The 24078-nt window shown below is 39.5% G+C and overlaps 1 protein-coding gene and 1 long non-coding RNA gene across 2 annotated transcripts; one reads left to right on the forward strand and one right to left on the reverse strand.

Moving 5' to 3' along the window:
• Nucleotides 1-6516: 6516 nt before the first annotated feature.
• LOC127621129 (LIM/homeobox protein Lhx2-like) lies at nt 6517-15735 on the forward strand. The gene is made up of 5 exons (XM_052094595.1): nt 6517-7281; nt 8750-8952; nt 9770-10140; nt 13108-13313; nt 15443-15735. The coding sequence occupies exons 1-5, from the start codon at nt 7057-7059 to the stop codon at nt 15731-15733; spliced, it is 1296 nt and encodes a 431-aa protein (XP_051950555.1). The 5' UTR covers nt 6517-7056; the 3' UTR covers nt 15734-15735.
• Nucleotides 15736-16810: 1075 nt separating this feature from the next.
• On the reverse strand, nt 16811-23304 carry LOC127621130 (uncharacterized). Its single transcript, XR_007967831.1, has 3 exons — nt 23148-23304; nt 17254-17428; nt 16811-16948 (listed from the first exon to the last, which is right to left on the reverse strand). It is a non-coding gene; the product is annotated as an uncharacterized LOC127621130 (long non-coding RNA).
• Between the last annotated feature and the right edge of the window lie 774 nt (nt 23305-24078).

Below are 24078 nucleotides of genomic sequence, written 5' to 3' on the forward strand. Positions count from 1 at the left end.
GCCGTTTTCATATATGAAACATAGTTTCTCAAAACGAGTGGAATTTAAATATGTACATATATGCTTAAATATAGATCTGTTTATAAATAGCCATATCATATTTATGTATGGGCTATTTCTCAATGAAAAAAGCCAGGTAGATTGAGATTAAACATACAGCCACAACATTAAAACCACCTGCCTAATATTGTGTATGTCCCCGTCATGCCACCAAAACAGCGCCGACTTCTCAACTCAATTGTACAGAGTGGTTATCTGAGTTACCGTAGACTTTGTCAGTTCAAACCAGTCTGACCATTCTCTGTTGATCTCTCTCATCAACAAGACATTTCCGTCCACAGAACTGCTGCTCACTGGATGTTTTTTGTTTTTGGCATCATTTGGAGTAAATTCTAGAGACTGTTGTGTGTGAAAATCCCAGAAATACTCAAACCAGCCCGTCTGGCACCAACAATCATGCCACGGTCCAAATCACTGAGATCAATTTTTTTTCTCCATTCTGATGGTTGATGTGAACATTATCTGAAGCTCCTGACCCGTATCTGCATGATTTTGTACACTGCACTGCTGCCACACGATTGGCTGGTTCTATAACCACATGGATGGTTGTTGGTGCCAGACGGGCCGGTTTGAGTATTTCTGGGATTTTCACACACAACAGTCTCTAGAATTTACTCCAAATGATGCCAAAAACAAAAAACATCCAACGAGCGGCAGTTCTGCGGATAGAAATGTCTTGTTGATGAGAGCGTCCAAACTGACAAAGTCTACGGTAACTCAGATAACCCCAATAAAAGAATATAATCTCTGAATGCTGTTCTGAGATACGGGTTGGCACTGTGTTGGCAGCACAAGGGGTACCTACACAATATTAGGCAGGTGGTTTTAATGTTGTGGCTGATCGGTGTATATCCACTGTACCCTATATAATGTAGCCTACATTTCCTTTTGGTGATAATCCAGCATAAACACTTTTCATGCCCTCTTCAACTCAGCATCAGACTTGTGCCCCCATGTCAGAGGAGCAGTGCCATGATGAGGAAGTTGTTATTGGTTTCCGGTCTCACACCTCATCGGAAGAATCTGATTCAGACAGAAGGTAAAGGGCAAACCTTGAACTCATTAACAGGTTAAGAAGAAGGGCCACGGCAAGCCTATCTATCCACTTTAAAATCAAAGATGAGGGGACGTAAGACAGCCAACAGATGTTCTGAGTGTTTGAGTATGCTTTAATCATATTATTGTGTGGATATATTCTATTTACTCTCTATATTAGTAGAACTGCGACCCTCTAATGCACCTTTGACTTTATTTATTATTAGCGACTATTAATGGTGAGGTTAAAGCGCCGCCATCGCAGTTCTCTGGATAGAAGATTAACGGTCCGTTCACCGGAAGTCGGTTGCTCTATTCGTTCGTGGCGAATGTAGAAATATCAGTGGTGTGCTCGTGGTTTGCTCGGAGCTGGATGGAACGATCACGGGGCGAGACGCAAAGGCGGAAGACAAAACGCGCCCGGTTTCTCCGGTGTCTTTAGAACAACCCAAATTAAACAGCGAGCTTCCATGAGCAGATCTGACTAAAACAGCACTGATACGAATACGAAGCAGCCATTTATGAAACCACAGACATAACAGAAAAGATCTTGAATTAAAGAACAGAAAACAAATTCCACTATTGTGCTGAATAATCCTCAATATTAGCTGTGCGCAAAACTGTAGGTGCTATTTAAGTTTTCGAGGGTGTGTCATTTCTCCTCTTGACTGCTAGGATGAAATATCATATTTCCTACATGCCTCAACTCAAGAGATCCCGTGCCGACATGTTTAATGTATAAGCCAACATTATTCTAGACAGAGAGCGCGCGCACATTATAAATATGCATGTATTCAATTAAGGGTATTACACGGGATTTCATTTGCATAAGGATTTCGGAGCTTAACATGCCTGTTCATATTTGTGCAATAAAACTTTAATATTTACGCCTGCCCTTCAGTGCCGTGGGCACTTTTATTAATAGTGTATCCGTCTATTAGATGCACCCAAACTACTATAGGCTACTAAGAAGATTGTGCTACTGTTATGGAGAAAGATCAGGTTAAAAGGCCCCAATTGTGATTGCCAGAGCTGTGCCGATTTACATATCACTGGTATATTTGTCACTCTTCATAAATAGTATGCATCTGTTTCTTTTGTGACAGCTGAACTCATCAAAGTGTGTATATATAGGCCTATATATATATATATATATATATATATTTTTTTTTTTTTTTTTTGTGTGTGTGTGTGTGTGTGTGTGTGGAACGGATTCAGTTTCCATTATTTTCCATTCTATGGACTGCCTAAATATTCGGACAAATGTGAAGCCTTTTCGGTCAAGTGTTTATAGGGATTCCCACAATTGGACATTATGGCACATTTGCTGCAAAACATGTTAGCATGCAGCGCCGTTGGGGCATCCTGTCCGATTTGATGACCGTCTGTAATGTGCAGTAATAAGATGGTTTTTTTTTTTTTCATCTCTCTCTCAAAGGGGCATCTCTCTCTCTCTCTCTCTCTCTCTCTCTCTCTCTCTCTCTCTCTCTCTCTCTCTCTCTCTCTCTCTCTCCTCTCTCTCTCTCTCCCTCTCTCTCATTACAGTTCCAGCTTAAATAGCAATGGCGTTTACATGAAATGAATACAAGTGTTTGGAAATCATTGGTATTATGGGTATAACCCATTCATATAATTTCCCTCTTAAAGCGTTTGAATGCCTCGTGTACTCCAGGCAAACCTGCATGGATTGATTCAATGAGCTGATCTTGTGTCATATCGATTACACCCTTAAAATAGGTAGGATGGCACCAGCGTAGAGCCACATTTATTATATTCTCTCATTAATGGACTGAGTTAAAACTGAGTTCAAATACACTATTCCATAATCCCTGAATTGCAGCCTTCGGCACGTGTGTGGTGTGTTTGTCCGGCTCATGGTCAGAAAGTCAGCTCTTTGTTTATAAGACACATGCTGATCATGTCTCAGTTCATGCCGTCCTTAATGCGCATATTCAGATATTCATTCATATTTATACTCCATTTATATTTATTTGACATACCTGCACAATACTATAAATCATCTTGCACATGACTGTATATCTATGTATTAATCTGTTGTACCTTTTCTATTATTATTTCATAGTTTACGTATATATATATATATATATATATATATTTATGTGTATATTTCAAATGTATGCACATGTTGTATACTTTATGCATAATTATTATTTGTATTTTTTGCATTCTTTTTGTACAGGAAGCTTCTGTCACTATGACAAATTCCTTGTGTGTGTGAGTGTGTGTGTGTGTGTGTGTGTGTGTGTGTGTGTGTGTGTGTGTGTGTGTGTGTGTGTGTGTGTGTGTGTGCATGAGTGAGTGTGTGTGTGTGTGTGTGTGTGTGTGTGTGAGTGAGTGTGTGTGTGTGTGTGTGTATGTGTGTGCATGAGTGAGTGTGTGTGTGTGTGTGTGTGTGTGTGTGTGTGTGTGTGTGTGTGTGAGTGAGTGCGTGTCTGAGAGTGTGTGTGCGCGTGAGTGAGTGTGTGTGTGTGTCTGTGTGTGTGTGTGTGTGTGTGTGTGAGTGTTTGTGTGAGTGTGAGTGTTTGTGTGAGTGTGTGTGAGTGTGTGTGTGTGAGTGTGTGTGTGCGCGTGAGTGTGTGTGCGTGAGTGTGTGTGTGAGTGAGTGAGTGAGTGAGTGCGTGCGTGCGTTTGTGTGCGTGTGTGTGAGTGTGTGTGTGTGTGTGTGAGTGCGTGTGTGTGTGCGTCTGTGTGAGTGTGTGTGTGTGTGTGTGAGAGTGTGTGTGTGTGAGTGAGTGAGTGAGTGAGTGAGTGTGTGTGTGTGTGTGTGTGTGTGTGTGTGTGTGTGTGTGTGTGTGTGTGTGTGTGTGTGTGTGTGTGTGTGTGTGTGTGTGTGTGAAGCATATGAAGTTGGCAATAAAGCTCATTCTGTTTCTGATTCTAACCTGTTGTATAGAGCTTCAGCACAAGCTTTTTGAAGAATACAATTTTTAAAGATTTTGATCCATAAATCGACCCTGAATTATATATAATGTTCCATAAAACCTAAAGACTGATTGTCCAGTATGTTTGCCATTTTACATAGTCAATATTAAATTAAATACAGTGTAAACATAATCACTTGTTTTAAGCCTTTTCGTTATGTTTGCACCACATACTAGATTTTACAACTTTTGTACAATTTGTATTTATTTATTTTTTACATCACTTACATCCTTTGCTTGATGTCTGGGCACTCGTGCGCCAATGAGCTTCAACGCAAAAGGGAAACCGAAAGCAGATCTTCAATCAGTGAGCAGATTTGTGACTCGTATAACGCGCTTATTCGTTAAATCTTTACAACAATTTTATACAGAAAAATAAATGAATCCCAAACATACTGTATGTTCATGAAAATCACTACAAAATGTACTTCTTAGTGCAGCATGCTATGTCAACCCTCCCTATATAGTGCGCATAAATCGACTGATCATATATGAATCAATCGATCGCATTTGGAGATAACACAAGTCACGTGGGGGCTGAATGTGTCTCCCACTGGCTGTTTTAATCTTCTCTGAGGTCCGCTGCTCTCCTGGGCCCGAATTAATACTGTCTCGCCAATTAAATTCAGAGCGCCAATTAAGAGTGCTTTATGGAGACTTCTTATAAAAACAAACCAAAAACTTAAATGAGCAGTTGAAAACACAATCGGATTAAACAGGGCAAAATAATACATTTCTAAGCGCACTGTCTAACAGGCCTATCCTAAACTAAAATATGAGATGTGTCTCTCTTTGCCTTGTCAGAATCATCACCTATTATGTTGGATGGCCTGCATAAGTAAAACTAATATATATATATATATATATATATATATATATATATATATATATATATATATATATATATGGCCTTTTGGGATTTGGCTCACAGCAGTCCATATGAGGTACAAAAGAGGGCGGCCATTAATAATGGATGATCCGAGATATTCATTGTGAGTGTTTTGCTTTGCTTTACAAACACTCATAGAGATTTTTGTACAGAAAGAAATTATTAAAAAAAATTTTAAAAGCAATAAAATAACGGAAGCTTGTTTATGGGAAATGATAATGCTTTCACACCTCATGGACTGACTTCAAAACGACGTAAAGTTGATTTGGAGAAAAACGCAAGTGAAAAACTTCAATACAAGAAGAGGTCATGTGCATAAAAGTGAGTATTCATAACTACATTTCATATTCTGCATTTTCGGACACGTTTATGTATGTTGTAGCCTAACGATGCTATTTGAAAGGGGGCGAGAAGCAGGGTTACACACCCCAAATGCCCAAAGTAATTATTTGTATTGAGTAAGGAAACATTTAATTATTCGAATTAGTTCAAATCAATTAATATTGATGAGTATTTAGAGCCTTCTCTTTCTTTTGAGAAACCGACACCTTCTAGGTAACCTGAACTGATTTATTGTTTTGAGTTGAAAGAACTTAATTTTAACATTTACTTTCCCAATCGAGTCCCATGCAAAGCATGCAGGGAACAAGAATTACCCTTCCGAATTTGAGTTAACCAAACAAAATAAAAATGAAGTGTTATTTTATGTGTATTTGCTACATGAATGCAAAGGGGGAAACTAGTGTTTAATGTTTTGTTATGTTGCCATTTAGAAGAGTTTATGTTAGAGTTTTTGGGGTTACCATTATGGTGAAGAGTGGAGCTTGAGTTTAGGTTGTGGACCATTAAATGCATTTGTCACTAGTCAGACTTTCCTAGGGTGAATAAAGTGACGGAAATAGCCGATTTCTTTTACAAAAATGTAAAGTTAAGTGCCATCAAAATGCAAGAGTTATCTTACTAAATGTGTCAAGTCAAGAGCAATTAGCATGCATCAATAGAAAAAAAGTATGCATAAATAGTACAAAATCAAAACCTGACATTTCCACTTAAATTTGGAATTTATCCACTTACATTTTAGGTGTAACTGATTAATTACCTGTTTACAATGTAAATAACATTAATCAAATGACACTGGTTCCCGATTCACTTCTCTCGCAAGAAAGTACGGTTCAAGAAAGTGAATTAGTCTCAATGCATTTCTAACTATAGAAAACCATTTTAAAGTCGTCAAAATGAACAATTAACAGCAGAAATATTTGATTTAGAATTTAAAAAAAAAATCACATTTTAGAAAGTCTTCCGTTGCCATCAATGTCGCTCCGCTTGACATGAAAATCCGAGCCACAATTCGATACTGTGCGTATATCAAGAGTTCGAACAGCCAATAATCACGAACGGAACGGCGTGACGTCAAAGTCCCGGTAGAAAAGGCGCGTTGGGTTTGCGCACGTTTGGAGAGGGAAGAGCGCAGGGCTGGATGAGCCTCTACCTCACTGTCTTCACTGGATTATACACACCAAAAGTGTCCTCAACTCCTCCTCCAGCTCAATGACTTACATGCTGCATGCGGGACGAACAACAACAACAGGCTCATTTCACAGAAGTACTCTATAGTATTTACAGAGCAAAGCTAGCCATTTGCCTTTTCCCGTATCCAAGATGGACAGATTTTTGGTATGAAGATATAACCACTTGCACAATCTGAATGGTAATTCTGGTGGTTCTTCCCATGCGTTTCGGGATTATATATAGCTATATGTTTTGATTTTTCGGCGATGCAACACCGGATTTTGTGTTCAGACTGGCCGCGGTCATGTTCCAAGACTGATTTCTGAAGACACAAGAAGACAGAAAACTGTTGAGATTTAACAGTGACACATGCATGTGCAAAATGTGCTAACTGAAAGTTACTCACGAAGAAATAGGAGGGTCCTGTGGCACACATGTCGAGCTGGTATGTCCTCAAAGCTCGGGAATGCTCACATAGGCTGTGCCAATCTATCTGTTCTGTACTGGGTGCGTGAGAAATTAATGCGTTTCAAAAGAGTCTTTCAGAACACGGAGTTGACAGTTCTGAGAAACGAATAACGACTAGAGGACTCCGATTCTCCAAACGGGAAATCTTTAATGAGAGAGCGAGGTCATATGAACTGCACAGGGCTTGAAGTGCGTCTCACGGAAATCTTGGGTTGCAGATCTGACACGTGCTATTCGCTCTCATCTGCGGCAACGATGCTTTTCCACGGTCTGCCTGGAGGCGAGATGCATGGTGTTATGGAAGAAATGGAGCGGAGAGGAAAGAGCGATTCGGCGACTATCAGCTCGGCCATAGATATGGGGGAAACAGAGACGGTAGGAGAAAGCAATGCCACTCGCTCCGGGCGCTTGCGTGCCAATCCCAACAGCCCATGTTAACTGAACCGTTATTCAAACAGTGATAGCCTATGTAGAGGCTTAAAGATGTGATTCCGATCTTGTTCATTTCAACAAACCTCAAACTTCTGCGAAGCCAAAATGTTCAGGCCTGTCCCTCAATGCGTTTTGGTGTGATCTTTTGTCATGGGTGGACTCTGAATAGTCCCAGAAATCGAAATACACAGTGTTTTGCAAATGCGCATGTACTCATTTTAAGTTTATCCTATTTTTGAACGACACATATACATATATAGGCTATATATATATATATATATATATATATATATATATATATATATATATATATATATATATATATATATTGCCCACATTTAAAAGGTGAATAATTGATGCATTAGTGGCCGAACGACTATTAAAACTATTCAGCACAATCACTGACAATGCACAAAGTGAATTCTAATTATTAGATATTTTTTATTCTATTATGATGTAGATTTTTGCATGCTAATAACATGACACAAGTTCCAGTAAATGTTACATTTGGTCATTTTCTGCTGCTTATTCAATACCGTTACATTTGAACTGACGGGGAATTCAGCCATTACACTTATTACATTTAAATATCAAAATTGTGTTCATTCATAGGCTAATTTGTGCTTTAAAAACGAGAATAATGCATGGCTTAAAATAGAAATAATTAGAAGGCAATGCGTGCGAAATAAACAATGTTCACCTTGTTTTAGGCCTTAATGTCTGTTAATAAATACAAATATCTCTCTATTGACAAAAGCGCATAACATTGCACTTATGATGCTTAAAACGGATTACTTTTAATGTAAAGAATGCATCCCAAAATGTTGACAATTGCCAATCTAAAATAGCTAATAAAGAACTACGGCGTTCATCCTAGTTCTCGTTTTTGTCGCTAATATTGTCGCTTATGTCTCTCTCAATATGCATCGTGCGTCTCGCGCGTTCAAACGAGTATGATCTCTGATTTAATTGGTTATATACGTCACACTTTAAGTGGGAAGTATATAACCAAATAGCTGTACAGTTATAATAATGTATTGCATGCATGTATAAAATAGTTCAATTTTCATAGAGCATCCTAAACACAGTAAAACATATATTTTCTGGTCCACACTGAACACACTCCTGTGTTTGTTTTCTCAATTAGAGGTCACGCCCCACCCGTTCCGAGTAGAGGTGGGCACTTATAGTAATATTTACTTGTTTTTGTATAATAGAATAACAATAGTGCGTTATTCTCGTCTGTGCACAGACATTATAGCCAACACGTTTGCATTGGTTATTTATGGAATTCCCATGTATTTGTATAACAGTAGGGAATGGTGGATAAACACGGTGTTTGTGTCAAACCATTGGAGTTTGAGTCTTTAATGGGTCTCATTTAATGGGTTGGTTGTGTGTGTGTCTGCAGAACATGCCGTCCATCAGCGGGGACCGGGTGGCTCTGTGTGCGGGCTGCGGAGGGAAGATCTCCGATCGGTATTACCTGCTCGCCGTGGATAAGCAGTGGCACATGCGCTGTCTGAAGTGCTGCGAGTGTAAACTCAACCTGGAGTCTGAGCTCACCTGCTTCAGCAAAGACGGAAGCATCTACTGTAAAGAGGACTATTACAGGTGAGAAAACTCCTATCCAAGATCTTAGCAGAACGGTGTCCTATGATGGTGAAAATAATAATTCATTATTATAATTATTATTTTTTAAATATAGTTTGCTGTGTGCAATAATTTTGGTCGCTATTAAACAATCTGATATTCATATAAATAAATAAAAATACATTTAATAATGAAAGAAAGATCAACAACTAGAAAAATGCGTATTTGCGGTATTTTGCGGTGCGAATTGGTTTTGCGCGTCATTATATAATGTAATAATCAGATTACACAGTCATGTAATAATCAAGAGTTACATCTACTGTCTCTTTCCTAACGAAGTTGTTTTTGCTGGAAATAATACAGAAGCACAATCTGTAGAAAACTGCCTTATTGTTTGATATTTGGGTTATATTTCGCTGAGTGTGCATCGATTTCACCATTACTATTGCCTACAATTTAATAATATAAAAGGTCATCGTATAAGGGAAGGCTTTACCCATTTCTACGATCAAATTAGGCCATAGCAGGCATCACTCTGAATAGTTAACTTTTTGGTAATCATTCGAGACGTGATTTGGCCTGTTGGCGAGGCTGGGATCCCCTGCACGAGTTAACTCTATTTGTGCACGTACCCTGCTGTTTAATGCATTATTTTACTCGGGATGTCTACATAGGGCCAGATAAATAAAACGAAGCGCTTGCAGATGATTAAAGTGCTTATTTCCGAACAATCTTCGATATTATTTTGAACCAGCACATTTAATGTCAGGCTCGTGAGTGGTGCGCCAGCTCTCTGGTTGAAGTGCTGAAAGGTCACAGCTGCTCTATTCTTCCGCAGAAGGTTTTCGGTGCAAAGATGTGCCCGGTGCCACCTCGGGATCTCGGCCTCGGAAATGGTCATGAGGGCCAGGGATTTGGTGTACCACTTGAACTGTTTCACCTGCACGACTTGCAACAAAATGCTGACGACTGGGGACCACTTCGGCATGAAAGACAGTCTTGTGTACTGCAGGCTACACTTTGAAACGCTCATCCAGGGAGACTTCCCCGCGCATTTCAATCACACGGATGTAGCGCCTAATAAAGGACTGGGCACCACGGGCCCTCTAGGACTGTCTTATTATAACGGCGTGAACACAGTGCAGAAGGGCCGGCCTCGAAAGAGGAAGAGCCCGGGGCCCGGAGCGGACTTAGCAGCATACAATGCAGGTAAAGCCATCATCACACATTAGATTTATTACTTTGTTTTTTTGGGGGTCATGTTCTGTATTTTTATTCTTGTATAAGTAGCATATTATTAATATTATTGTTATTATTAATGCAGTTTTATTTGTTCTCTGAAATGCCTGATATTTGAGTAAAATAAATACATAAGTCGACCCTCACAACTTTTCGTTTAGAGCGATTTAGGAATGTTGTTCTGGGAATTGTTTATTGCCTTTAATTCAACGAAATCGATGTGAACGGGCTTTTGATGAGCAAAAATTAAAAATGAAACAATTTAATTTTAAACAAAGTTCAGATTCGTTTAAATAGTATTACCACTATTTTGGACAATACAGTTGGTTAATGGCTGTTACTGAAAATTGTATTGCTTTTTTAATTGTAGTTGAAATTGAAAAAAAAGAAAAGATTTAAAATTATTGAACAACAGCGTGAATTATTTTATTATTGTTTCCCCCCCATTCTCATTCGTTCCAGGCCAGACTTTTAATGTTAAAAAGGCAACTTTAAAATATGCAAACGTGCCTATTTGACCATTTAATACAATGTTGTCCTTAGAAATGACCAAAACGTGGCGTTTAAAAAAGGACTACGCTTTAAACGTTTACCCACCTGGATCTAGAACATTTAAAGGGTGTTTATCCCAAAAGATTAAATATTTCTGAGGTGACATTAAGTTTTAGATTCGATATTTTTTTTGCAACAAAATAATACAACACATGAGTATAAAGCGACCATTGACAAAATGTTCAATGAACCACTTTTTCAGAGAAATAACACACATCACAGAAGTCTGCTTAAACACTCGAGCTTGTGCTGAACAATTTGGAACAACGTGACTTGTTCGCTCGGGCATTTCGGGCCCCTCAGCGGGGCATTTAGCCCCCTGCTTGAAGACTAAACAGAGGAATGATGACGACTACAGAGACTGACAAGTAGAAAATGGCTTAGATGCTAGTCGAGACCTCCAGAAGATTAAATGGAAGTGAAAGAGAGAAAGAACGAGAATTTAAAAAAAATAAAAAAGTGGGAGAGAGAGCATTCAACTTTTCCAGACAATTCACCCTATTTTTGAGTAAATGGTAAAAAATAAATACATAAATTAATTAATTAATAATAATTACACACAGGCCCAAATAAAGCAAAAAAAAAAATCATGCAAATCGAACTTTTTTTAAAATATTTGTATTTTTTACGATTTGACCCATATTACCGGCCGATAACATTTTAATCACATAATTAATATAGTCAACTTGCATTTTATTAACGAATATTCATCACTTTCTAGCTAATCTTTTGTTTCCCTCAAATCAAACCGAGATTAAAAAAATCTTCTAGATGTTAAGATAAAAAATAATAATAATAATAAAAAAAAATCTATATATATTTCGTTATTAAATGTCGATCTTTATTTATCTCAGGATGCCAAATGTCCTTGGTTGAAATCCAAACATCGTTTACAAGATTATAACTGTGTGCTTAATACTGCCAATGCATTTTATTGTTTGAGGCTATAATTATTCGACAAATGTTAACCATAGGTTTTACTCGGCCATTTCCAAGCAATAATTTCACTGGAATCTGTGTCAATGCCATGCCATTATACTGTGAGCTGTTTGGTGCATTAACCAGCTTCTAAAAAAACCTAGTCAACAGTATATGGACTTAAAATGCAAATTGAACTTTATGAAACCAGTTGAACTCTTTACAGCCATTTTCGAGACACATTGGCTAATAAGAGTGAGTGAACTTTGGTCACTCTGAAACTAAGACAAAGTCAGATCATTGCTGCCCCCATCTGATCACACTTTAAACAACAGCATGAAGAAAAGGACAAAATAAACAAGCACTAAAACATTAAGAACAGTTAAGACATGCTGTAATATCCATGCAATATTGCAAATTACACGTGCACATCAATAATCTTGCCATCTATCATTGCGGTTGAGGTGACAGTATTTCTCAATGGCCATATTTATATCAGGCCGAAGCATTTGTTTGCCATGTGTAGTGTTGTAAGCGTTCAAGGTTAATTATCTGAAGTGTTGATCAGACGATTTCCAATGACTAATATTTGTAGTTGTCAGAGAAAACATAATTCGGAACTGTCACGCATCTAGCAACACATAAACTTCTGCCAAGAATTTGGAACTGGCGGAAAAACATTTCTGACACATTCAGACAGGCCTATCTCCTAAACGCTCGTGTCCAAGGACAGATAGTGTGGGCTATTTCACAATTAAATCCAACACAATTCATCATAAAAACAGAAAGGAATGGATGGCCGTATCTGGGGGATGGGGTCGCAATCAAAACTGGTAAATGTTCCAGTGCCGGGGCGGTTTTAATGCAGATTTTATTGATTATTTTTAGCTCTATAAAGGCACTGTGCATCACAACAGACAAACAAAATGACATAAAAGTGAATTTTTTTTTTTCCAAATTGGCATGTTGCAATGCATTAAAAATCTTAAAACACATATATATACAGTATTCTACCATTGCACATTGTCTATTGTGTTATATAAGAATAACTACCTTTAAAAAAATGATCTAAGGCTTCAGCATAATGCAGAATATTATATATGCAGTAACTTGCAAACACAGCAACATTGTGGTGCAGCGGTTCCTCTGTTATTCAGTTCAAATTCAACAACAAACATTGGTGTGATGCCATTAATGAAACAACGACAAAATCTCCTCATCATTGTCACCCTGTTATATTATCGGATGCATTAGTACAGCCGAATTATATTACAGAAACCTTTATTTTTATGCAGTTTTAACACTCTAATTAAGCTGTTTAAAAGGGCTGCTACATATTTTAACAACTTGGCAATAACATAAATGGGTTCTTTGCTATTGTAGACTGTAATGAACCTGAGCCCTCTTCATTTTGGTTTACGCAACATGAGCTAATCTTTAGTCCTACTGTGTGTTTGATTTAAACAGCTTTGAGTTGCAATGAAAATGATGGCGATCCGATGGACAGAGACTCTCAGTACAGTTCCAGCCAGAAGACAAAGCGCATGAGAACGTCTTTTAAACACCATCAGTTGAGGACCATGAAGTCGTATTTTGCCATCAACCACAATCCTGACGCCAAGGATCTGAAACAGTTGGCCCAGAAAACTGGTCTCACCAAGCGAGTACTACAGGTTAGACATTTCCTTCCAAATAGGGGTTTTGGCTTGCGACGAGAATGAGGTGTAATTATTCTGACGAGAGCTGGGTAATGCTTCACAAGCTCTAGATTCGACTTGAGGTTATATTTGAGTTATAATGGCTACATGTGAAAGTCATTGAGCATGTTTACATGCACACCAATATGCTGATTACTCCCAAAAATCAGCTTATTTAAAAAAACCTGATAAAGCAAGAAAACGGTGTTTACATGAGTTATTCTCTGCTTTTTACGTCAAACCGCCAAGAGGCATGCACTCAACTCTTGCGCACATTGGATAAGCCGGTAAGAACACCTGTGAAGGTGTTTACACGCCATGCGAAACTGGCGAAGTGGGCAAAAATCTTCCTGTGTCGTCCGGTTTATTCTTATGCCATTTATGACCGTACACCGATAAAAGAACGGCGTTTATTGCGTTTACATGACCACACACTTTATCGCCTTATTAAGCATAATTGGTGCAAGTACTTGCATGTAAACGCACTCGTTATCTCTCTTAGCTAATGCTGTTAATTATACAGGCGACCTACTAACTAAGAAAATATACATTTTAACATTTTTATTTGATCATTAGTTTTCAGCCCGGTCTCGTGAAATTTACATGAGCATTGCATAACACGTTTGGCTGCACTTTCCAAGTGAAATGTCCAGTAGGGGGCGCCAAAACCGAGCAAAATGAGGTTGTAATCAGAAGAGGTTTTTAAGGTGAATTTTCCTCCCTAACCTAAAACTTAACCAAGTGTCCAAAAAGAGAAATGAGAGTTTAACAAACAGACATCCCTACCTTTAATCAACAACTAACCTTAACCGCTAGTGTTTGAATATGCAAACGCAAAATGAAAAGAAATTTTTTTGAACCATGTAATTTCGTATCGCTTCTATGTGTCGTGTCACGGTCACCATCAGTTCTGGTCTGGTTTCGAAACCGCAGTCCTCCGAGTCCAAAGTCCAACGCTCTACCGCACAAGCGAATCATATTGGAATAAGTGTATATATATATGTAGGTGTGTCTGTAATACAAGCATTAAAATGTATAATTTTTCAAAAGATGCGTTAGAGTAAAAGAATGTCGATATCATAACATAGCAGGGTCTAAGTGTTTATAAAGTCATAATCCGCTATTATTGTCATGATTTGAGTGTAAGTGGAGAAAACACACAGTTGTTGTAGCACCTCTAGTGTTCATATCACCTGAAAACTGCAGGGAATTATACTAAACACGAATAATTCAGCAAAAACGTATATAGAGTCACGTTTTGACTATGAGACCAGGTCAACACACTCTCACGGCGAAATCGTCAGGATTCGTAAGACTTGTCAAAATTTGGCTAATTCGTATGATATCGTGCGACTGTAATTCCTACGACTTTCACTACAGCCAGTGACGTCACTAGACATCGTTTCCATCTAATACGTGACAATTACTTGCTTCTGTCACACACAACAGCTTCACATCATGTTTACACTCTCTATTGATCGGTTAAGGTTAGATAAGGTATTTGGGTAAGGGCATAATATTAATATGTGTATCCTTAACGCCTCGTGCGCAGAACTCGCGCTTCCGCATTAGAGATCCGGAATTTTACACGTGATGAAGTCGTACGAGTTTATGCGAACAACATCGTGCGAGACCATAAGAAATAGCCAACTCGTAAATTATGTACGACTTTTCATGAGATGGGTTTGGACTAAGTTGTTCGTTTTCATCATTTTGGTCACATTTTAGATTTTTGAAATGATCCATGTATCAATAAAGTTGCATCTTGAATTGCAGACATATGCATATATATATATATATATATATATATATATATATATACATATTTACACGCATATTTTTACTATTTATCAGTATTAACATTGATATGTAGAACAAATGCTAAACCAGTACCGTCTCTTTAAGAATAGCGGCAGCTCCGCGAGTCTCACAGAGGTGTTTTGGTTAACAAGAGTGGAGTCCAAAGGCTTCTATACTGCATCAAGTCTATGTATGATTAAAATTAAATGTTTATTTTTCATTTTGATGTGACTACTGTTTATCCCCTATGATTCGAATCATTTTCACACGTCTCAATGGTCGCTGCTCTTTTATATCGTATACAGGTCTGGTTCCAGAATGCTCGGGCCAAGTTCAGACGGAACCTCTTACGTCAGGAGAACACAGGTGTGGACAAGGCCTCCGATGGGTCGAACCTACCTGGAGGAACGCCTTCTGGACCTGCATCAGAGATTTCCAACACCTCAATGAGCCCCTCCAGCACCCCAACAACTCTGACGGACCTGACGAACCCCACCATGCCCACCGTCACCTCCGTAATGACCCCTGCGCCAGGCAGCCTGGACATTCACGAATGCCGGAGTCCCTCACAGAGCACCTTAACCAGCCTCTTCTGATGCTCAGATTGAACACAAGAACATTGACATGTCAATTCCGTCTGCTTCTATTGAAGTGCAGTCATGGATGTGGCCCTCATAGGCTCCTAATTTGCATCAACTTAGATCAAATTCATGTTCATTGCATCATCACTTTAGAACGGTCACAAGTTCATCTTGCTTGTAAAGCAAAGTCCCATTCTTCCATGTAGTTATGACACAATCAATTATTCATTAACAAATTACTGTCAAACCTCTGTCCACTATCCACACCGATCTACCTGGGCATCTTTTGTACAGGCCAGGAACTTTACAATTGTGGCCAATCCGACTCAAAAGACTTTACTGGGACTATTAATGGGGAAAACAACTCTTCGTTTGGTCTTGAGCCACTTAAGAGTGTTGCATCTTGGGGCATATTCAAATCTCACCGAAGGATCTGTTGATATCTTTCATTCAGAGTATTTGGAATGACTGAGGAGACTTGGTTTCCCTCAGCCACATCTACAGAGAGAGACTGAGCTCGAAACTTATGGGAATACATCGGTTTGTCAACCTCTTATTTATGTTCATGCACAGGGGTCAGTGTGAGGACACTGGATTATAATGTGAATAATTATACAAGATGACGAGTGTAAACAGCATAACTAAGCCTGACTGTCACGTGCCTTATCCTGCAGTGTAGTCACTGAAGACCCTTTAGCATTGCTTTACGAATGACATCGAAAAAATAAAGTGTATTTTAATTTGTTGGATGAAACTGTTGAGTAATTCTGCTAAGATGAACTCATACATGAAGTGCTGATCTTTCTTAAAAGTCCATATACTCTCATTCCAACATATTACCTCACTCAGAAACCACTGGATATGATAGCAGTGCACATGAAACATGTTTCAAGACGACAAAATGCACTGGGAGAGAAAGCGCCTGCGGACAGACTTGCTCTAGTTTGTAAAAAGCAAACCCTTGATCGGAAAACCGTCATGAAATGGATCTTATCTCAAACATACACTGATATACTGTAAGGAATGAAACTATTATTTTCTTCATCCAGTTAAGTGATGTTTTATTTTTGTTTTTTTTCAACCATTAAGATGTGACAGTGTTGGAGACAGGGTAAATGTTTCCATGGTAACCAGAGGCTGCTTGTTGAAAATGCTGTACAGTTTTGACAGATTATTGAGAAATTTTGAGTCCACCCCTGCAGTATCCCCCTTTGATGTAAATCTTCAGTTCTGTAAAAAATATTAAAAATTAATCACTATTTTTTTTTTTGGGTTGTCCTCATTATTTCACCAGTTTCAAAACATTCTACATAACCATGGAAACAGCAATGCACCACATAAAATATATGGAATGGAAATGAACAGATTAAGATTATGCCAGTTTGATCAGTTCAAACACTATATATATATTTCACATCACAAACCCAAGTGGCAGATTTACACATAAATGTACCATTGTATTAAATAATAAGCATGTCTTTTTTGTAATTTTCAATAATTCTCAATAATCTCAAATTAAGACAAATTCATCCTACTTCTATGTGATTGTTCCGATTTGATGAATATAAAACAGAAAAGTGTCTCTCTTTGGCGTAGGCCCCATCTGGCGGTCTGAAGAAGTTGCACTTGGAACCGTCATATCCTGCCGGAGATAGGAGGATGGGACTCAACAGGTGGTGGTGGGGTGGTGGAGGTTGACGCGTTAGCACACTGAAACAGCAATGTGATAGATTGTGAGCAGACTTATAAAGCAACGGCTTACATGTGATTGGCTAGGAGTTACCCCTGCTAATGCTGCAACGATCTACTCCGCTAGAACTACGCTGCGCTTACATTTCCTGGAAGGCCACAGTCCTGCAGAGTTTAGTTCCAGCCCTGCTCCAAAATGCCTCCTTGTAATCTTCAAGCACTCCTAAAGACCTTGATTAGCCACTTCAGGTGTGTTTAATTAGGGTTGGAGCTAAACTCTGCTGGACTGTGGCCCTCCAGGAACCGAGTTTGACACCACTGCTCTAGGGTGTCATTAAAGGGTAAAACTTTCGAGGCACGGAGTCATGTGACTAAACAACACGGTGCCAATCGTATTTGAGTTAGTACTTGGGTGAAACAGCAGCAAAACAACATCTGGTCATAAAAACCAGTTTGAGTCAAAAGATTAGACTCTCTAGTTTCATCTGATATGACATTTTTAAAAAATCATAGATTTATCGCGAAACGGCACACTGTTAAACACAATGGCCATGCACATGGACTGTAGGCTTAATACTGTGTATATATATCCACTGAGATATTATCACATTGAGAATCAATGGGTTCCACTAAAATCTGGAGAACGTGTCTTTCAGAGACTTTATATGGAGTTAGGATGAAAGTAAGGTGCGTTTCGAACTGTTCAGAGACCAGTGTAGACAGACAGCACTCTGGAGGTTAAGTCATTCACTTTATAGGGAGCAAGGGAGCATCCTATAGCTCTCCTATAACTGTTCTGAGACCAGTGCAGACAGACAGCACTCTGGAGGTTAAGTCATTCACTACATAGGGAGCAAGGGAGCATCCTATAGCTCTCCTATAACTGTTCTGAGACCAGTGCAGACAGACAGCACACTGGAGGTTAAGTCGTTCACTAAATAGGGAGCGAGGGAGCATCCTATAGCTCTCCTATAACTGTTCTGAGACCAATGCAGACAGACAGCACACTGGAGGTTAAGTCGTGCACTAAATAGGGAGCAAGGGAGCATCCTATAGCTCTCCTATAACTGTTCTGAGACCAGTGCAGACAGACAGCACTCTGGAGGTTAAGTCATTCACTACATAGGGAGCAAGGGAGCATCCTATAGCTCTCCTATAACTGTTCTGAGACCAGTGCAGACAGACAGCACTCTGGAGGTTAAGTCATTCACTACATAGGGAGCAAGGGAGCATCCTATAGCTCTCCTATAACTGTTCTGAGACCATTGCAGACAGACAGCACACTGGAGGTTAAGTCGTTCACTAAATAGGGAACGAGGGAGCATCCTATAGCTCTCCTATAACTGTTCTGAGACCAGTGCAGACAGACAGCACTCTGGAGGTTAAGTCATTCACTACATAGGGAGCAAGGGAGCATCCTATAGCTCTCCTATAACTGTTCTGAGACCAGTGCAGACAGACAGCACTCTGGAGGTTAAGTCATTCACTACATAGGGAGCAAGGGAGCATCCTATAGCTCTCCTATAACTGTTCTGAGACCATTGCAGACAGACAGCACACTGGAGGTTAAGTCGTTCACTAAATAGGGAACGAGGGAGCATCCTATAGCTCTCCTATAACTGTTCTGAGACCAGTGCAGACAGACAGCACTCTGGAGGTTAAGTCATTCACTACATAGGGAGCAAGGGAGCATCCTAGAGCTCTCCTATAACTGTTCTGAGACCAGTGCAGACAGACAGCACACTGGAGGTTAAGTCATTCACTACATAGGGAGCAAGGGAGCATCCTATATCTTTCCTATGCAGCCATGTTTGGCAGACACAGTACAATGGCAATCAGTACTTAGATTCACATTTATAATATATAATCTGATTTTAACATGGTTGGCAGTGATTGAATGATGCTGGTCATTACTTTTAATCAGAATTATTTATGCTAACTTCTGAATGTATGAATAACCAACACTCCAGGAAAAAAAAGACATTTTATTGCTTGGTATCGACTATTAACTTAGTCCCGCTGTCCACGTATGTGACACACTTTTCTGGTCAATTATTTTTACATGTTTCTTAAGAGCTACTAGTTACGGATCAATAAGGGGTATTGTAAATGCACACAGCAGTCATGCTCATAGCTTTGATGCAATGTTATCTAAACAGTATATAAACAAAATTAATATTTAACCTACAGTACAGTATGTTGCATGTACATCATGCTGCATGTAAAAAAAAAAACTCTTTTGACTGCCAGTGTACAAAACATGCATTGGAATTTATTATAATAATTATTTTTAAATAGGTGAACAGTGGAGCCTTTGGATTGCTTGTTTATTATGGCCCATTTAAAATATACGGTCACCCAGTCGATGTACCTGGATGTTTGGCACTCGCAGACATTCACTGGATCGCAGTAGGGAAACTCAAGCCAAGAAGCTTCAAACTCCCGTTTCATGCACATCAACATGTTCGTCTCGACAGACGACATTTCCCAGCGAATGCTTGGCCTTGGCCCTTTGTTTCAATGAACATTAGGTCAGTAACTCTACATCTCTGGTTTGTTGGCTGCTGTTTGTTGAAGAGAGTGTGAGTGGGTTAGTCGAGTGGTCTGGCCTGAAGCCCACCGCTCGGGCTCCTGGAGGCTGGCAGACTGGGGTTGTAATGGGCTTACGATGAGTGCCAAAGCCAGACAGTCACCGTGGAAGCCAATGTGGTGCCCAGATGTACATCACAATACCACATAAAGCCACACACTGAATGTTTTAATAGACAGAGAGAGGCCGCTATTTAAAATTCACAACAGCCTTTTTGGAAATAGTTGGTCCAATAAACTTTAATATGAAATATTATTACCTTATTTCAGACTGTGCAGAATCTTAGGCTCATCATATTGGTTTGGATGTTCGTGATTGGACATTAGACATGTTCTGTTTAGCTCTGAAGTTTTAAGATGCTTCAACGTGTCTGAGGTTTTTTCAGACACCCCTTAAGATTATGTCACGGCGACAGGCGACACCCAGAGCCTTTTCAAGGGTTGTTTTCTTTGTGGTACTGCAGAGCTGCCTGGGTTTTTTCTCAATGTTCAACTCAAATGAGAATTGTGGTTGGAATAACCGCTGAGATGAGAAGTTGTGCAGCACACAAGCACACCAGTTTCTGCTTTTGTTTACTTGGGATGTAACTCAAAAAGAACCCTAAATAAACATTTAATGCCTTTGGTTTGTGATGTAAGCTGCTAAAATGTTATCATATTTAACTATTTAAAACTAAATACATACACCGATCAGCCACAACATTAAAACCACCTGCCTAATATTGTGTAGGTCCGCCTTGTGCCGCCAAAACAGGCCATCCCGCATCTCAGAACAGCATTCTCAAACCAGCCCATCTGGCACCAACAACCATCCGTGCAATTATCCAACCAGCCAATCATGTGGCAGCAGTGTAGTGCATAAAATCATGCAGATAAGGGTCAGGAGCTTCAGTGAATGTTCACATCAACCATCAGAATGGGGAAAAATGTGATCTCAGTGATTTGGACTGTGGCATGATTGTTGGTGTCAGACAGGCTGGTTTGGGTATTTCAGGGATTTTCAAACACAACAGTCTCTAGAATTTACTCCAAATGGTGCCAAAAACAAAAAACATCCAGTGAGTTGCAGTTCTGTGGACGGAAATGAGGGACGTTGATGAGAGAGGTCAACAGAGAATGGTAAGACTGGTTTGAACTGACAAAGTCTACCGTAACTCAGATAACCACTCTGTACAATTGTGTTGAGAAGAATATCATCTCTGAATGCTGTTCTGAGATGCGGGATGGCCTGTTTTGGCGGCATGAGGGGGACCTACACAATATTAGGCAAGTGGTTTTAATGTTTGTGGCTGATTGGTGTCTATATATATATATATATATATATATATATATATATATATATAACTACACTATTGTGGAATGGTGGTGGCAAAGTGGATTAAAGCACAGAACTGGTAAGCAGAAGGTTTCTGGTTTGACCCCCACAGCCACCATTTAACTCTAGGTTGCTCTGGAGGAATTGTTCCTGTAATAAGTGCCTTGTAAGTCACTTTGGATAAAAGCGTCTGCCAAATGCATAAATTCAATGAAAATGTATCGAATGCTAACCATAATCATACACCATGTTTTTTACATGGGACTCCGAAGGTCACAGGTTCTAACCTCACAGCCACCACCATTGTGTCCTTGAGCAAGGCACTTAACTCCAGGTTGCTCCGGGGGGATTGTCCCTGTAATAAGTGCACTGTAAGTCGCTTTGGATAAAAGCGTCTGCCAAATGCATAAATGTAAATGTAAATGTAAATGTAAATGTAAATGACTCCGAGGCCTTCAGATAATACCATGGAATTTCCATTCTACATGCCTCAAAAAGTTCATTTACATTTATGCATTTGGCAGGTGCTTATCCAAAGCGAATTACAGAGCACTTATTACAGGGACAATCCCCCCAGAGCAACCTTGAGTGAAGTGCCTTGCTCAAGGACACAATGGTGGTGGGTGTGGGGATCCAACCAGCAACCTTCTGATTACCAGTTATGTGCCTTAGCCCACTATGCCACCACCGCTCCAATGTAAAAACAACATAGTATTATCATGGTACATTTTGTAAAAAGGTATGGTTCTACTATGGAACATGTCCATAGAACTTGGTAAATCCATGGTAAATGTCCCAAAAAGTATGGTACTTTACTCTGGGTACTTTCCCAGAAACATGGTATTGCCATAGAACAAGTAGGAAAAAGTAGTAAATGTCCGAAAGACTGTGGGGGCTCGAACCAGCATCCTTCTGATTATCTGATTACCAGTTATGTGCTTAGACCACTACACCACCACCACTCTAATGATATACAGTGATGTTAAAGATACAGGTACAGCTTTGGACACAGTTTGATTTCTAAATTCTCCAGATTACAGAAAATGCCTCCCAGCCAGCAATGCCAAAAAGATACACTCAGTAGAAGCTGTCAGCAGTGCACTGACTCGCTCACTGTAATGCTCATATCTTTACCCAGGGCAAAAGGATGGTCATTGCCTTTGGCTAAGAAACCCTCAGAATTTGGCAAAGAAATAGTCCACCCCTGCTCGTGGCACACTGACTTCAGTCAACAACAAACTTAGCCTTGGTCTAGGTCAGGCATTGCACAGATCGCCGGGTTAAAAATATCCTGTTAATGAGGAGTGAAGTTGATCTCAATTTACAAGGAACTCAGATTCACCAACATAAAATTCTCATTAACTCTATAGAGCTGTTCCAAAACCAAGCGAGCTGCCGGAGTAAACAGCATTTAAAGTAATCAGTGATGCACTCCTGACACGAAGACAGTTTCAGAAGGTACGATTGCAACAAATTAAAAATATCCAAGATGGTGGACGAGGCAAGAAGAAGGTTGATTATAACTGCATTTCATTTAATAAGGTATCGATATAAACCTTGTTGAAAAAACACAGATAAAACCAGGTTTGGAGAACATTAGAAGAACGTTAGGACGATGTTAGCGGAACATTCTATTTCCGTTAAAAAGCTTTGTTGGCTAACCAAAATAGAACGTTGGCATCTCCGTTCTAGGAACATTCTGAGATTCAAAACAATGTTTGTAGGGATCAAAGTTAAGATGTTAACTTAATAGGGAGCAGCCTATGTTGGCTGTAAATGGCAAGGCAGCTAAACACTTGGTTTTGTAACAGAGCTAATGCGTTGCGGATATTTTACCTGTCCGCTCTGGTCCAGCTCCATCAAACTTTACCACGTGTGGTTGTACAAAAGATTCTCCAGCTGCACTGGTGGGCATCATTAACCAGAAAGCAGCGATCTTTCCACTGCCAGTCATTCTTCGGTGCTGCTGGGAGTCCGTTTTGATCTGCAAACATGCCACCACCCTGACTCGGGCATTCACAAAATACAATATGTCAGAACCTCCCCGGGAAAAACAACGTGACCCTCGGCCCGGCCGCCCCCTCCGGCGAGGCCACAGAATGATTGAACACTCACACACGGATGCCAACCACTGGCAGCGGTATTCCGAGCCCTTGCAATGTGTCAATTATTGAAGGATGTTCTCATGATATATTTATCATGTGGTGATAAGCGGTAAACACTCTGGCCTGTGTGTGTGTGTGTGTGTGTGTGTGTGTGTGTGTGTGTGTGTGTAAAGTGAGTGATATTCCATTAAACCTCATTAAATAATCATGACACAATCAATTATTGAACTTTGACTAAGTTTATTAATGTGGTGCATGTAAAGCATTTAAAACTGAAGTATATAGAGAGGACATGGCTGTGAGGCATTGCCTGTCTGCTGCTTTTAATTAGGGGTTTAATTATTTGATTCGGTGTCATGGATACAGTTGTGCATAGCTGATTCTCGCTGCCTTCAAAATGAAGTGTGTAATTTCTGTGATCCAAGCATCAACAATTGGAATTGCACAAATAATTGTCTTTCATTGGTCAGGAAAACAGAACACAGTTATTTCATGAATTGCTGAATGTTAATGTGTGATTATGTTGCAAGCCGGTTCATTATCAGATCAGTGTGTAGAGGACGTTTCTCTCGTGACACCTCCCTTTAGGCAGCTTTTCCTTTGATATATTTGATCATGCTATGATTGTTACATCTGTTTTGTCAGTTCTGTATGTGTGTCCA

Source organism: Xyrauchen texanus, chromosome 27 (assembly GCF_025860055.1).
Source record: "Xyrauchen texanus isolate HMW12.3.18 chromosome 27, RBS_HiC_50CHRs, whole genome shotgun sequence".
Classification (NCBI taxonomy): domain Eukaryota; kingdom Metazoa; phylum Chordata; class Actinopteri; order Cypriniformes; family Catostomidae; genus Xyrauchen; species Xyrauchen texanus.

What these genes read in the sequence shown, in the direction of transcription:
- LOC127621129 (XM_052094595.1), top strand. Translation starts at nt 7,057, where the DNA reads ATGAGAGAGCGAGGTCATATGAACTGCACAGGGCTTGAAGTGCGTCTC. An exon ending in ATATGGGGGAAACAGAGACG is followed by an intron (nt 7,282 to 8,749) that starts GTAGGAGAAAGC and finishes GTGTGTCTGCAG; the next exon opens with AACATGCCGTCCATCAGCGG. An exon ending in TCACCAAGCGAGTACTACAG is followed by an intron (nt 13,314 to 15,442) that starts GTTAGACATTTC and finishes TATCGTATACAG; the next exon opens with GTCTGGTTCCAGAATGCTCG.